The sequence below is a fragment of the Aquarana catesbeiana genome, linkage group LG02 (assembly GCF_042186555.1).
Source record: "Aquarana catesbeiana isolate 2022-GZ linkage group LG02, ASM4218655v1, whole genome shotgun sequence".
In the NCBI taxonomy this organism is placed as follows: Eukaryota; Metazoa; Chordata; class Amphibia; order Anura; family Ranidae; genus Aquarana; species Aquarana catesbeiana.
The window spans coordinates 471,481,566-471,495,693 of record NC_133325.1 but is presented as its reverse complement, the minus strand read 5'-3'; the positions used below and the strand labels follow the sequence as shown (position 1 = coordinate 471,495,693).

The 14,128-nt window shown below is 43.0% G+C and overlaps 1 protein-coding gene across 1 annotated transcript in view; it reads left to right on the top strand.

Moving 5' to 3' along the window:
* HIPK1 (homeodomain interacting protein kinase 1) overlaps positions 1–14,128 on the top strand; it is a 180,682-nt gene that overhangs the window by 122,721 nt on the left and 43,833 nt on the right. Inside the window, exons 6-9 of the mRNA XM_073615706.1 lie at positions 205–389; positions 647–809; positions 2,525–2,747; positions 9,749–9,873. Of these exons, the coding sequence (XP_073471807.1) occupies positions 205–389; positions 647–809; positions 2,525–2,747; positions 9,749–9,873 (696 nt within the window). The remainder of the gene's footprint in view (positions 1–204; positions 390–646; positions 810–2,524; positions 2,748–9,748; positions 9,874–14,128) is intronic.

Here is a 14,128-nt window from a genome sequence, read left to right as displayed (position 1 = left end):
TCGATCTCTTAAAAAAAAAAAAAAAAAAAAAAAAAAAAAGCTAAATTTGTGTCCCTCAATGAGCTTCAAAATTTTTTCTTCACTATTGGAGGAGTTTAACTGTCAACTGGTATAGTGTATGATATTAAGTAAAATGATTATGACATTGTGTCTGGTTTTGGTGGAAGTCTGATATGTTATGTTTGTTAATTTTGTAATGCTTAGGTGAATATGTCTACTGACCTAGAGGGCACAGATATGTTGGCTGAGAAGGCAGACAGAAGAGAATATATAGATCTGTTGAAGAAAATGTTGACCATTGATGCAGATAAGAGGATAACTCCAATGAAAACCTTGAACCATCCTTTTGTTACTATGACTCACCTGTTGGATTTCCCTCATAGTAATCAGTAAGTATAGTTATGTTGTAAAGTGCTTTGTAAACTGTCTGCGCTATATAAATCCTGTATAAATGCTTTGTGCCAGTTTTTAGACTGATTTTTGCTGGTAGCATTCCCCATTACAGATACAGTAGTGCATAATGCTGTTTTCATCACAGCCTAGATAATATAGCTTTTCATGTGGTACACTTGAATGTTTAATTTTATTTTATTCATTTTTTTTTTTTTTTAAACAGCATATTAATGCTGGTTGACTTTCCCTTTAGTGTGAAGTCATGTTTCCAGAACATGGAGATCTGCAAGCGAAGGAACAACATGTATGATACAGTAAACCAGATTAAGAGTCCCTTTACAACTCACGTTGCTCCCAATACAAGCACAAATCTGACTATGAGCTTCAACAATCAGCTGAACACTGTGCACAACCAGGTACGTGATGCAAGTGTGTGCTCTGTATACGCCTGAAATATTCAGGTGTTATAAAGGCCAGTGCTGCTTATCACATTTTGTGTATAGATGAAAAACCTATGCCCCCCCACCCCAAGTGATCACATATCCTCTGTTCCCTGTTCCCCCTGTTCCCAGCTGCCTAAGTAACAGTTCACTGATCTACCTAGTGATTGGCTGTGCAGGGTAGGTGTCAGGACAAGTCTGATCAATTGGAGAGCAGGCGGAGTTCCCAGCGCAGCTGGAGAACTGACAAGGCTGTGTTCTGCTTGGTGTGGTCAGTTTTGAATAAAGCAGAGGGACTGGCAGGGATTTTACACAAAGGAAGCTTTACAAAGAGAACATTCTACTTTTTCATAGCACTACATGGTACAGCAGGCACATATAAGGATTATGAAATGGTGTTTACATATTCTGTAATATTCCTATATTGTCATGTAACAAAGTGGGGGGTTTAATTTTTGGTAGCGTTTAAATATAGTGGCTGTAGACAGAGAGAGAATTAACTTAGAACAGTGTTTAAAACCCAATTTGGGGCAAAATTCTAATCCAGTCTGTGTATTGGCAATAACATGCCCCCTTTTTCTCTGTGCCTTCTGAAAAACCTTTTTTTGAGACATACAGTGATATGCACTTATTTCCTGTCCCCAGGACCAGGCACTTTTTCCTGCTTGCTATCTGCACAGTGACTGGTCCCATTCTCAACCCCATGTATAGTTCTTAGCTTTGTTAGCTAATGTAAATAGGTCAATGAAAAGAGCATTATGGGCAGGATTATTACAGGGCCAAAATGATCAGTCCACCTGCCCATTTCTGCTCTGTACCAGTGCCGAGCTCCTCTTTCTGTAGTCATCACTCAAAGGAAAATAGCACACGAGACTTACTGTAGTTAAGGGAGGTTGATGTGACCAAAAAAAATACCGATGTTACAATCTACATTGATACATGTATCTCATTAGTCTGAGAAAACCATGGCAGTAAAAACACTATCAAAGGAAAAAACTGTATCCAGAGCAGAACAAACCATATTGTCTGTATGATAGATCTTGTTTGCCAGCGTTAGCAGTCATCCTTCAGTGGTGGTCTGTTACTAAGTGATTTTGGTTTAAGGCTGGGAAGCAGAGCAAGTTCCAAACAACCTGTGGATCTTGCTCTGCTCCCCAGCCTTAAACCAGGTCGGTGAACAGTCTGGTAGTAATGCTGGAAAGCAAGAGCTCCCATACTGACAGGTGACATTAGGAAGTGTGGAATTTGCTCTGGATAGTGTTCTTTTCTAAGCACTGGTCCGAGGTATGTAAATCTGCCTTCTATCCAATGACCAGAACCAGGTTGAGGGAATCGTTGGGACATGTAGTCCAGTAACAGAGGAGGAAGTAAAGACACTGCCGGACAAATCCTTTTTCAGGCATCTGCTTTGAGCTTAAAAGGCAGCTGCTGTGACATCACAGGTGCTTAAATTTTCATCTCTCCGAAGATGGTTATTACAAAATGTTCTAAACAATGGATAGGCATAATTGCTATATAACAAAACTCAATAATTCCAGAGTTGGGCTTTCAGTTCTGAAATTAGTTTTGTAGCATTTTTACAATGTTTAATGTTTTGTGAGGTGAAACTTCGGAATTAAATTTTATTTAAAAAGCAACTTCCGGTTGTGCTTGAAAAGAATTCACTCGTTTATTCTTTTCACCTCTTTTAGGCTAGTGTTCTGGCTTCAAGTTCATCTGCTACTGCAACGCTTTCCCTGGCAAATTCGGATGTCTCCCTACTGAACTATCAGTCAGCGCTTTACCCACCATCTGCAGCTCCAGTGACTGGTGTCACACAGCAAGGTGTCCCTCTACAGCCTGGAGCAACTCAGCTCTGCACCCAGCCAGATCCATTCCAGCAGACGTTTATTGTTTGTCCTCCAGCATTTCAAGGTAACATGTTTAGTAGTTATTGGGCTCCCAATACACAACACTCAAGTGTGTACTGTCTGGTACTTTTAGTGATAGGTTTGTTGCCTTAGTTTCATGGACAGTCGTACTTAAAACGCTGAGTTTGTATAGTTGGCCATACACTAGTATTTCATTTGAAAATGTTTTTCAGAATGTTTGAAAGAACAGGAGGAAAACTTTTCTTAAATTTCTAACGATATATGTGGTTATCCTTTTGGGTAATTCCAATCATACCAAAATTGAGGCTCAATGCGCACTAGCATTTTTATAAGCTCCGAAAACGCTAGAAAAAAGCTGGATGAAAAATGTTGACAGCGTTTTTTTATTTTACAGTACATGAAGGGGAAAGAGAGCTTGAAAAGGTTAGGCTTTTTTTATTCCTGCTGGAAAAACTCTCTAAAACCAGTGTTTCTTTATCGTACATCATGGGACACGGAGCACAATAGTAATCACTATGTGGATATATAGGCACCTTCAGGTGATGGACACTGGTATACCCTATACAGAAAGTTCACTCCCTATATAACCCCTCCTACCAGGAGTACCTCATTTTTTTTCGCCAGTGTCTAAGGTGTTGGTCACGAATGAAGATGTGCTCTGAAGCGCGATTCTTACTGGATTTAAACAAACCTCCATAGACTGGTTTCATCCAGAGTGCCACTGCGGCCAAGGTCGATGGTACCCGGGCCTCGTATACGAAGAACGAGGTTTTGCCTGTAACGCCTCTTTGCAGGGCTGGACCCTGGGACCCATTACTTTTTGGTCATGCCTACATTACCTAAAGTTTTTCCTGGCGGGGTGCTAATACAGGTTCAAGGGAGTGGAGCTGGTCCTTGAAGGTGTGCTAAATGCAGCCCGCCGTGATGGGTGAAGTTTGGATCTGTGTGTTACAGCAGTATCCTGCAGCGAGGGTAAGGGAAGAGGCCTAGGAACTGTAAAAAGTCCACCTATGATTTTTTTTTTTTTTTCTTTTTTTTTTCTTCCATGAGTATAATGTATGCCTTAGTCTTCACTAGAGGGAGTAAATACACATACATACATAGTATGTTGCTTCTCAGTCAGCTCAATGTCCAGCTAAAACGGCGTGTGTGGTCTCAGCAGCCAGGGGGGGTTTCTTAAATAAAGTTTGGCATGTTCCTCTCCCCCGTGGGGGAACTAAGGGGCTGGGGGTACAGCAGCAGTTTTTAACAGATGATGTTGGCATGAATAGCAGCTCCTGCTAAACAAAGACAGCCCTACAAAGGCTAAGCATGGTCCAGGGACCAGCCTACAGCTGCTAACTAAGCACCCCCCTGCGATGGCAGCTTCCCTGTGTTGTGTTACAGCCTTTTTTATGCCTAACGGAGTTTCCTCACATAAGCCGTGTCAGTGCCTGCCATGTAAAGAGCCATACTTGCGCCCCAGCCCTGTACATCATTGATTTACGATCCTGCAGGCTATTGCAGAGCCTCCCCTTCTACTGGTCTGACACGAGTGGAAGTCTGACGCACATAAGGGATGCATACGGGCATTTCCAGTACAGGAAATACATTTTTACACAGCACCAAGCTGAACTTTATAGCGGCATTAAATGCTAGACTATTGCTCAGCAAGTTGTGCATTTAAAACTTGGAGCTTCTGCTTTTGTGCTTAGCACTATGGCTTCCAAAAAAGATACAAAGGTACCATCTCTTACGGAGATGGTTCATTCCACTTTCATGCTACCCCTAACTGAGTCTGCTGAAAGTTTGGTTTCTTCCTTGGGCTCCTTTAAAACCTTTACAGCCTTTTCATGCGTTTCCTGTCCATGCATTACTAGAAAAGCTTATTTTTGCTGAATGGGATCACCCGGATAAGCATTTTGTCCCTCCAAAGAGATTCTCAGTTCTCTATCCCATGGAGGAGAAATTCACCAAAAGATGGAATGTACCAGCAGTTGACGCTACGATTTCCAGTGTGAATAAAACTCTAACTTGTCCAGTAGACAATGCACAAATGCTTAAGGATCCAACAGATAAAAGGTTGCAATTCCTGTTAAAATCCTTTTTTCCTTGGCAGGTGCCGTTACTCAACCTGCAGTTGCTGCAATAGGCATCTGTCAGTCCCTAAAGGACCAGTTTAGACAGGCTCTTAAGGAGATTCCTGCACAACAAACCCAGGATTTGAACTACCAAAAGCATTGTTTTGCCATAGACGCCATGAAAGACTCTATTCACCAGGCGCCTTGCGCTTGTGCTAGTACACATGCGTAGGATCCTGTGGTTAAAAAATTGGTCAGCCAAAGCACCATGCAAAAAGCGCCTGACTGGCTTTCCTTTTCATGGGGATTGGCTATTTGGGGATGATTTGGACAAATACATCCAAATGATTTCTAGTGAAAAAAGTACTCTTGCCAGTCTAAAATATTAACGCCCTTCATTTAAGCTGACTTTTTCTCCTGCACCAGGGGCATCCGCCTCTAGGCAGTGGCGACAGCCTCCGCCGTCAGACTCTAGAGGAAAACCTCAGGGTCAGGCCCAGGCACAAAAGAAGGCCTGGGGCCGGAAACCTGCAAAGCAGAATTCTAAAGCCTCATTATGAAGAGGCACCCCCCTCACCAAAGTGAGGGGGGGGGGGGGAGAGACTTCTGTAATACTCAGAATTCTGGCAAGAGGAAATTCAGGACAAATGGGTCATCTCCACGGTGTCTCTAGGATACAAACTAGAATTTTGTGAGTTTCCACCATGTTGTTTTGAGGTCAAACGTTCCCAAAGATCCAGGGAAAAGGCAATCTCTGTTTCGGGCACTAGACCGATTACTGGCTCAGGGGGTAATCATACAAATCCCTACAGAAGAGCAAGGTTTGGGGTTTTATTCAAACCTATTTATGGTACCAAAACCGAATGGAGATGTTAGACCCATTCTAGATCTAAAGAATCTAAATCGGTTCCTGAATATCCGCTCCTTTCGCAGAACTTCTGGCGTCTATTGACATCAAGGATGCATATCTGCATGTCCCTATGCTTCCCGCTCACCAAAGGTTTCTGGGGTTCAAGGTAGAACAGCAGCATTTTCAGTTTGTAGCCTTGCCCTTCGGGCTAGCTACAGCACCCCGGGTGTTCACAAAAGTGCTGGCCCCACCTCTAGCCAGGTTAAGGGCACAGGGCATAACAGTCTTGGCGTACCTAGACGATCTATTGCGAATAGACCAGTCAGCTCGTTTGGAGCTAAGTGTACGCATTACAACCAGTTACCTGGAAAGTCTGGGTTGGATTCTCACATAGAAAAGTCTTCCTTAAAACCACTAAAAACGCTGGAGTATTTGGGTCTGATCATAGACACAGCCCAGAAAAGTGTTCTTGCCTGAGGCAAAAAATCAACTCAATGAGAACTGGTGAGGATGGTCAGGTTGCAAGGAGATCCTTCCATTCGCCTTTGCATGAGGTTGTTAGAAAAGATGGTGGCTTCATTCGAAGTAGTTCCCTATGCCCAGCTCCATTCGAGACTGTTGCAAAACAGTATCCCGTCTGCTTGGAACAAAACGATTAAAGCTTTAGACTTGCCAATGCGGCTGTCCCCAAGGGTGTCCCAAAGCCTCAGTTGGTTACTAACCCAGAATCTGCTGAAAGGAAAATCCTTCAGACCATTTATCTGGAAAGTGGTATCAGATGCCAGCTTTTCAGGCTGAGGAGCAGTACTGGAGATAACTGTCCACGGACAGTGGTCAAGAACCGAAAGAGCCTTGTCCAACATCCTAGAGATTCGGGCAGTGCGTTTTGCTCTGAAGGCCTGGACTCTCAGGTTACGGGATTGTCCTGTCAGGATCCAATCTGACAATGCCACAGCCATGGCCTATATCAATCACAAGGGGGCACCAAGAGTCTTGTAGCGCAGAGAGGTGAACCATATTCTAATATGGGCAGAAAGGAATGTTCAGTGCCTATTAGCAGTCTTTATTCTGGGAGTAGAGAATTGGCAGGTGGACTACCTAAGTCGCCAGCAGTTATTCCCAGCGGAATGGTCCCTTCACCCCGACATTTTTTGTGGTTTTTGCCAAAGATGGGGGACTCTGGACATAGATCTTCTGGCGTCCAGATTCAACATGAAGTTAAACTTTGTGTACAGGACAAGGGATCCACTCGCATGCAGAACAGATGCATTAGTGACCCTGTGGGATCAGTTCTCACTGATTTATGCATTCACCCCTATTCAGTTACTGCCACAACTTTGCAGGATCAAGCTGGAAAGAATGACGGTAATTCTGGTAGCCCCAGCGTGGCCCAGAAGGTCCTAGTTTGCAGAAATTGTAAAGATGGTGGAGGAACAATGGTCCCTTCCACTACGGCCAGACCTACTCTCACAGGGGCTGATATTTCATCCTACCTTACGAAAGCTAAATTTAATGGCTTGGCTATTAAAACCCACATCCTGAAGTAACGTGGGCTTTCTGGGTCAGTTATCTCTACCTTGATTAATGCAAGGAAGCCAGCTTCCAGAACTATATATTAGAGTTTGGAGGGCTTATGTTTCCGGTGTGAATCCAAGGGTTGGCGCTATCGGATATATCATAGGCAGAATTCTTGCCTTGCTACAGTTAGGGGTAGAGATGAAGCTGGCCTTGAGTACTATTAAGGGCCAAGTCTCGGCTTTATCGGTCTTATTTCAAAAACCGCTTGCTACACATTCCTTAGTCTGGGGTTTTATGCAAGGGGTGATGCGGATGAATCCGCCAGTTAAATCACCTTTGAGCTCCTGGGACTTGAACTTAGTTTTGTCAGTGTTACAAAAACAGCCATTTGAACTGATACAGCATTTTCCCTTAGTCCTTCTGACAAGTAAGTTGGTCTTCTTGGTTGCTATATCCTCAGCAAGGAGGATTTCAGAATTGGCTGCTCTTTCTTGTAAAGAGCCATACTTGATTATTTGAGGACAGAGTGGTGTTGCGCCCGCGTCCAGGTTTTTTGCCAAAAGTGGTCTCAGGTTTCCACCTGAACCAAGATATTGTCCTGCCATCATTTTTTCCAAAACCATGTTCCAGGGAAGAGAAGTCACTACATTGTCTTAATGCGCTGAGAGCGGTCAAAGTGTATTTAAAGTCTGCTCAGATACGGAAGACTGTCTTATTTGTACTGCCAGAGGGTCCGAAGAAAGGACAGGCAGTATCCAAATCCACTGTCGCTAAGTGGATTCGGCAAATTCTAGTTCAGCCTTCTGATTTAACGGGTAAAATTCCACCTTTTAAAGTCAAAGCACTCTATCAGGTTGGTTGGTGCTTCTTGGGCAGTGCGTCACCAGGCCTCCATGGCTCAGATCTGTAAGGCCTCAACTTGGTCTTCAGTACATTCACCAAGTTTTATCAGGTGGATGTAAAAGAAGGCATGAGGCTATCGCCTTTGGGCGCAATGTGCTGCAGCACCCAAGTTTGGGGGTGCCCTAAGTGTTATCTCCCCCTCCCCTCAAATAGCATTGCTATGGGACGTCCCACATAGTGATTACTATGGTGCTCTGTGTCCCATGGTGTACGATAAAGAAAATAGGATTTTTATAACAGCTTACCTGTAAAATCCCCTTCTTGGAGTACACTATGGGACACAGGTCCCTCCCCTCTTTTTGGGGTTTAAGTATATTACTTATTATTGTTACAAAAACTTAGGTACTCCTGGTAGGAAGAGGGGTTATATAGGGAGTGAACTTACTGTATTGGGTATACCAGTGTACATCACCTGAAGGTGCCTATATACCCACATAGTGATTACTATGGTGCCCTGTGTCCCATGATGTACTCCAAGAAAAGGATTTTTACAGGTAAGCGGTTATTTTTCTGCTCCTAGATGCTTCAGCTCAAACGCTAACAGCCTAAAGTTTGCATGGAAACGTAAGAACACTATTTAGCTTCCAGGACAGTGGTTCTCAACCTAGGGGTCGGGAGCCCCTCGGTTGATGATTTGCCTGGGGTCACCAAATCCTGGGCTGTTACTGAATCCTGCACTGCTCTCCCAGCCTTTTCATGGCCGCCCAGCTGGGCTGTTCCTGGAGCCCGCGGCCGCCCACTCAGCCTCTTTGCATCCACCCATTCAGTTCACGGCATGACTGGGGGCCATAGACAAGAGGTCAGCTGACTGGTGAGGAATGTGAAGTGGGTGGGGCTGGAGGAGACCCCATCTCATTTCAGCATAGTTGTCACTGCTGCCAGACACCACAAAGCTGGAGACACAGTGAGTAACACTACCTGTCATTAGAGTTGCCATTAAAAGTCCCCACTACAGTTCTCAGATCAGCAGATGACTTTGATCAAGAGCACCTAAGTTGGATGATCAGTACTCCCCCCAGCACTGCCACTGATCCCACGCCCCACCACCCACCAGCACTGCCATTCATCCCAGCACTGCCACTCATCCCATTACCCCCCCACCCCACCAAGGAGTAAGAGAAGGAATAAAAATAAAGAATACATGGAAGGGAGAGGAAAAAGGGGGGGGGGGGGGGGGCAGGGCAGGCAAAGAAAAAGGGAGAGACTGAATAAGAGAGAACAAGAAAAATGGGTAGAGAGAGGGACAAAAAACACAAATTAGGATAGAGCGATAAAAGGGAAAGAAAGGAGAACAAAGTCACAAAGCAAATATTTGCCAGCACACCAAGGATCGGCACAAAGTGGCATCCAAACGAGTAGTTTATTGCATGATCACAACACAAGAAAGCTGCAGCTTGTTGTATCACGTGTATATACCGCTTCTAAACTGCTCCTTATAATGAATCAGCAGCGTGGCTATACTGCCAGCATAGCGCTGCTGCAGCAGCGCTTTGCAGTGGTTTTAACCCTTTCTCTGCCTCTAGTGGGGGGGGTAAAAGTGCCCTGCTAGCAGCTGAATAGCACAGCGAAATTGACGGTAAAGCGCCGCTAAAAATAGCGGCGCTTTACCGCCGACGCACGCACTGCCCCTGTGTTTATAGGGGCCTAACTTATGCAACTTCAGATAGTTTTCAAGTCATGTTGTTTAAAATATTAAGTGTATTCTCTTTTAAGCTGCTGGCCTTCAAGCAACTGCCAAGCATTCTGGCTTTCCTGTTCGCATGGACAGTAGCGTCCCTATTGTGCCACAAGCTCCTGCTGCTCAACCTCTCCAGATCCAGTCGGGAGTCCTGACACAGGTAATTCAACATCTGAGTGAATGGTTTGATTTAAACTCTTCATTACTGCCATATTTAGGTAGTATTGCTTCTAATTCATGACATGTTTTCTTGACAAGCATTAACTCATATAATGCTAGGTGAATATTGTGTAAAACCTGATGCTCACAATATTGACTGCCTTATGCTTCTATTCATATGTGCTTAAAGTGAACCTGTGCTTTGCCCATGCTGGCAACATAAACTCCCACTTAAAGTACATCATTTTATTTCTATACAGCATTTCATGTTTACTTGGCAAAAAAAAGCAAGCATTGACCTGTGTCCATCCAGTATGGAAACTAGTGTGAACGAGCCCCAAAGGACTTGATTTCCTTGTAATATGGACTTGTGTACTGTATATACTGATTTGGTTTCTATGCTTTAGGGCAGGGATATGCATTCAGCAGACCTCCAGCTGTTGCAGAACTACAAGTCCCATGAGGCATAGCAAGACTCTGAAAACCACAAGCATGACACCCAGAGGCATGATGGGACTTGTAGTTTTGCAACAGCTGGAGGTCCGCTAATTGCATATCCCTGCCTTAGGGAGTCTAGTATGTGTTTTGTAGATCTTTGAACCATCAAACATTTATCGGAACTTAGATTTTTTTTTTTATGTACTGACATTTTTTCCTTTTATAATTTTGTAAGCTGCCAGGATTTTGGATCAGCATGAGTCGGTCAGAATTCCTGGCATCCTTTTTGTTTCTGATGTCCTCACTGGAAAAGTTGGCTGGGCGTGCCTGCTTTTTGCCTTGTATTTTCAGAAATGCAAATGCATGCAGCAATGAGCACTTCATTATTTCTAAAGAGAACCATTTTGAATTTGATATTTTCAAGAATCTCCACTCAAGTTGTGAAATTGGTGTAGCTTTACCTCTCAAAGCCTGGAGTGTGTGCAGTTATTTTATTGTATCTGTAATTTCTCTGTTCTAAAAGAAATGTCAGTCCAGTGTTGTGCTGTAAGGGGGCCCCACAGAGGGTTGACATGTCTCTTGTCTGAGCTTGGAGCTTGATAACAGACTGCTAAGGCTGCTAAAGGAGGGTTCAAATGTCAGTTAAGAAAACCTCTAGTTTTCTTTTCATGTCATCCTGACATGAAGTCTAGCATGACATCCAGCCTTTAAGACAATTTTTTGATTGTCTGTTATCAGCACCGAGCAGGAGATGGGATGGGCTTAAATCTTGGCTCTCAACCTGACACTTCTGCACTGACAGGTTATACAAATTCATAGTAAAAAAAAAGTAATCCCTCAAAGTTGCACGTTCACAATGTTTTAGGAGGGGAGGTTTCGCTTATTAGATGCCAGTTGGCAAATTCTTTATCATTGAATTGTCTAGTGGAACAATTCAGCTTAGTTGTCTTTATTTAGTGGGCCAGATGGGAAGTGTAAAATGTTATTGTATTTGTTACTTGACATTATCAAGTCTTTAACATCAGTGTGCAAGCTAGCAGAAATTCCAATCCTGCTATTTTTATTTCAAGTTGGTTATTATATGGGAAGGGTCTCATTAACCACATTGTATAAAAGAAAAACTCACTCATTACAGCAAGTAATGTTCCCGTTCTTGTTTTCTGAACTAGTAGAATTCCTTAGTTCTATGGTATATGCAAAGGTAAACCTTTTACTTTTTAGGCTTGTTACCAGAGCAAGAGCTGAGGAAATCTTGCAGTGGGTACAAATGCTTGTTGACAACTGTAAGATGGAAGTCTCCAGTTTTTGGGGACATTTCCTCCAATTTCCCATTTCGTCTCCAATTCAAGAAATTAAGGGAAGCCTTCCTAGGGTAGTACAGACAGCAAAAAATTACCGGATGGAATAAAAAAAAGCTATAAGTACACTGTCTGCCTCTTGTCAACTTGAGACACTATCTAGATCATCATTTTTCAACATTTCAGTCAATGCACCCTTTAACATCCTGTACAGTCTCGAGGCACCCCATTCTTCTAACATGTAAAAATGTATGTACCCAATGTTGGAGGTGATTTTTTTTTTTTTTTCTTGCAAAGCAGCCCTACCTTTTACACACTGGTACTGACCAGTATTCCAGTTTTTTTTTTTTTCCCCTCAGTTTCTCTCTGTGACCCCAGTGTTTGTGGGGAGGGGCAAATAAGAATGCATGTGCCCTTTGTGGTCCATATAAAGCGATTGTCATTGGTTGTCAGGATGCAAGTTGCTGGCCAGCATGGTGCCCAAAGTTGTAATGCTGCCCAATAAAAACCTTTGGCTTGGACCAGAGTCACACAAGAGGCAGGCTTGATCAATGCTATGGCTTGAAGATTTTTGGGCAATGTGGGGGCAATTTTTAGGCATTTTGCCAATGCATCCCTGACTAACCTAGAAGGCACCCCATGGTTCCATGGCAAACTGGATGAAAAAGGCTGATCTAGATTAATAAATTTGCCTGGTTATGTTATCAGAATTGTTGGGTCACAAATTAATTTTAATTTGTAAGTTTTCTCCCATAAGTTTTTATTCTCTCATTTGGTACAGCATTTTGGGTTACCAGAATAAATGCTAAAGAATGTTACTCTAAAGGAGGCTTACCATTCTTGCCTCATGTTTGATTTTGAGAGTGTGTTCCTTAGCTTTAAAAGAAGTTGTCACCAGTAGTATCCAATCTGTCCCACCTAGGTAATTCTCACAAAATACTCAGAGGGAGAAATGTACAGTTATGATTTGGTCTCGGTAAAGGATTAGTGCTCTAAATGCTTTCCTGACTGCTGCCACCAGGGATGCAGTTTGTGCACACCAATGATTTACATTGCTAAATAAAGAGATGCATTTTGAAAAGCCATTTTGAATCCAGTTCTGTTAGCAAAACAGAAAGTGAACTGTTTCACTGCTCAGAATCCACTCTCCTCAAGTTAATTGTGCCCATATGAAAACTGATCATGGCTTACGCACAGCCATTGATTTCAAAGTAATTTGTCTAAAAATAAATCAGGCAGCTTTTGTTGGAAGAGAAAAATGCCTCGAATAAGTGGTGTTTGAGTTTATAATGGAAACATGACCTCAGAACTAACTCCTGGAAACTGAATGCAGGGCTATGAATCGGCCACACAGGATGCTAATAGGCATTTATACTGGAGTACAGTAACTGTGCAGGTGGAAGAGATTTGTGACATTTTTTTTTAAATGTCCTTTCATTCCAGCCTATTGACTCAGCTCCTCCTGCTTATTTTAACCAGAAGAATAACTTTTTTTTTTTTTTTTTTTTTTTTCTTGCTGCTCAACTCGTATTTTTGCTGTAATATTACAGTAGCCAGTAACCTATAATTCAGAAAGTAAAAACATTAAAGTTTTTTGGGGGGGGGCCTCTCCCCCCGCCGATAAGTGATCTTGCGGCGAATCCGCCGCAGAGACCACTAATCGGAAACCGGACCGCCCGCTGAAGAGGGTACCGGGGTTTTGGCAGCTAGATGCTGCCGTAACAACTATATTCCTCTTCCGAAAGGCTTTTTTTTTTTTATTTCTGTTTTTACACTGTTCTTACAAAAAAAATTGTCACTTTTATTCTTATTGCAAGAATAAATTTCTTATTTCAATGGGATCAAAAACGTTAAACGCTGTTGAGTTTTTCTGTGTTTTTTGATGAAGCGTTTCCTCTCGAAACCCACTCGTTTTTACAGCCATAAAACGCCCCAGCCAAAAACAGTTAACAGCCTATGTGTGCATGGACACATAGGATAACCTGCTGGAGCGTTTGACTGTAGAAAAAAAATCTGAAGCCAAGAACAGCAGCTGTAAAAATGTCCAGTGTGCATGAGGCCTTAAAAGCACCTTTACTGTAGTAAGCATAATCCTGTAAAATATAATTGTAGGGAGGGGATTTGTTTACTGTGAAGTTTTTATGTAACGTGGAAGGATGATGCAGGCTAATTTTGAAAGCACATTACCATAGTAGTGCTGGCAGGTTAACCTTTTAAAGAAGCTGGATGTGATCCAGTTGTCATTCAGTATTTCAGACCAACTGTACAAGATGTACATTTTTTTTTTTCCAGTGGCCACCTTACAACAGGCATATACCAATAGGATAGTGCACAACTCTAATGCCGCGTACACACGAGCGGACTTTACGGCAGACTTTGCCCGGCGGACAGGATTTCGTCGGACAATTCGATCGCGTGTGGGCTCCAGCGGACTTTGCTCAAAAGTTGGACGGACTTAGATTTGAAACATGTTTTAAATCTGTCCGTCGAACACAAGTCCGGTCGAAAAGTCCGCTCGTC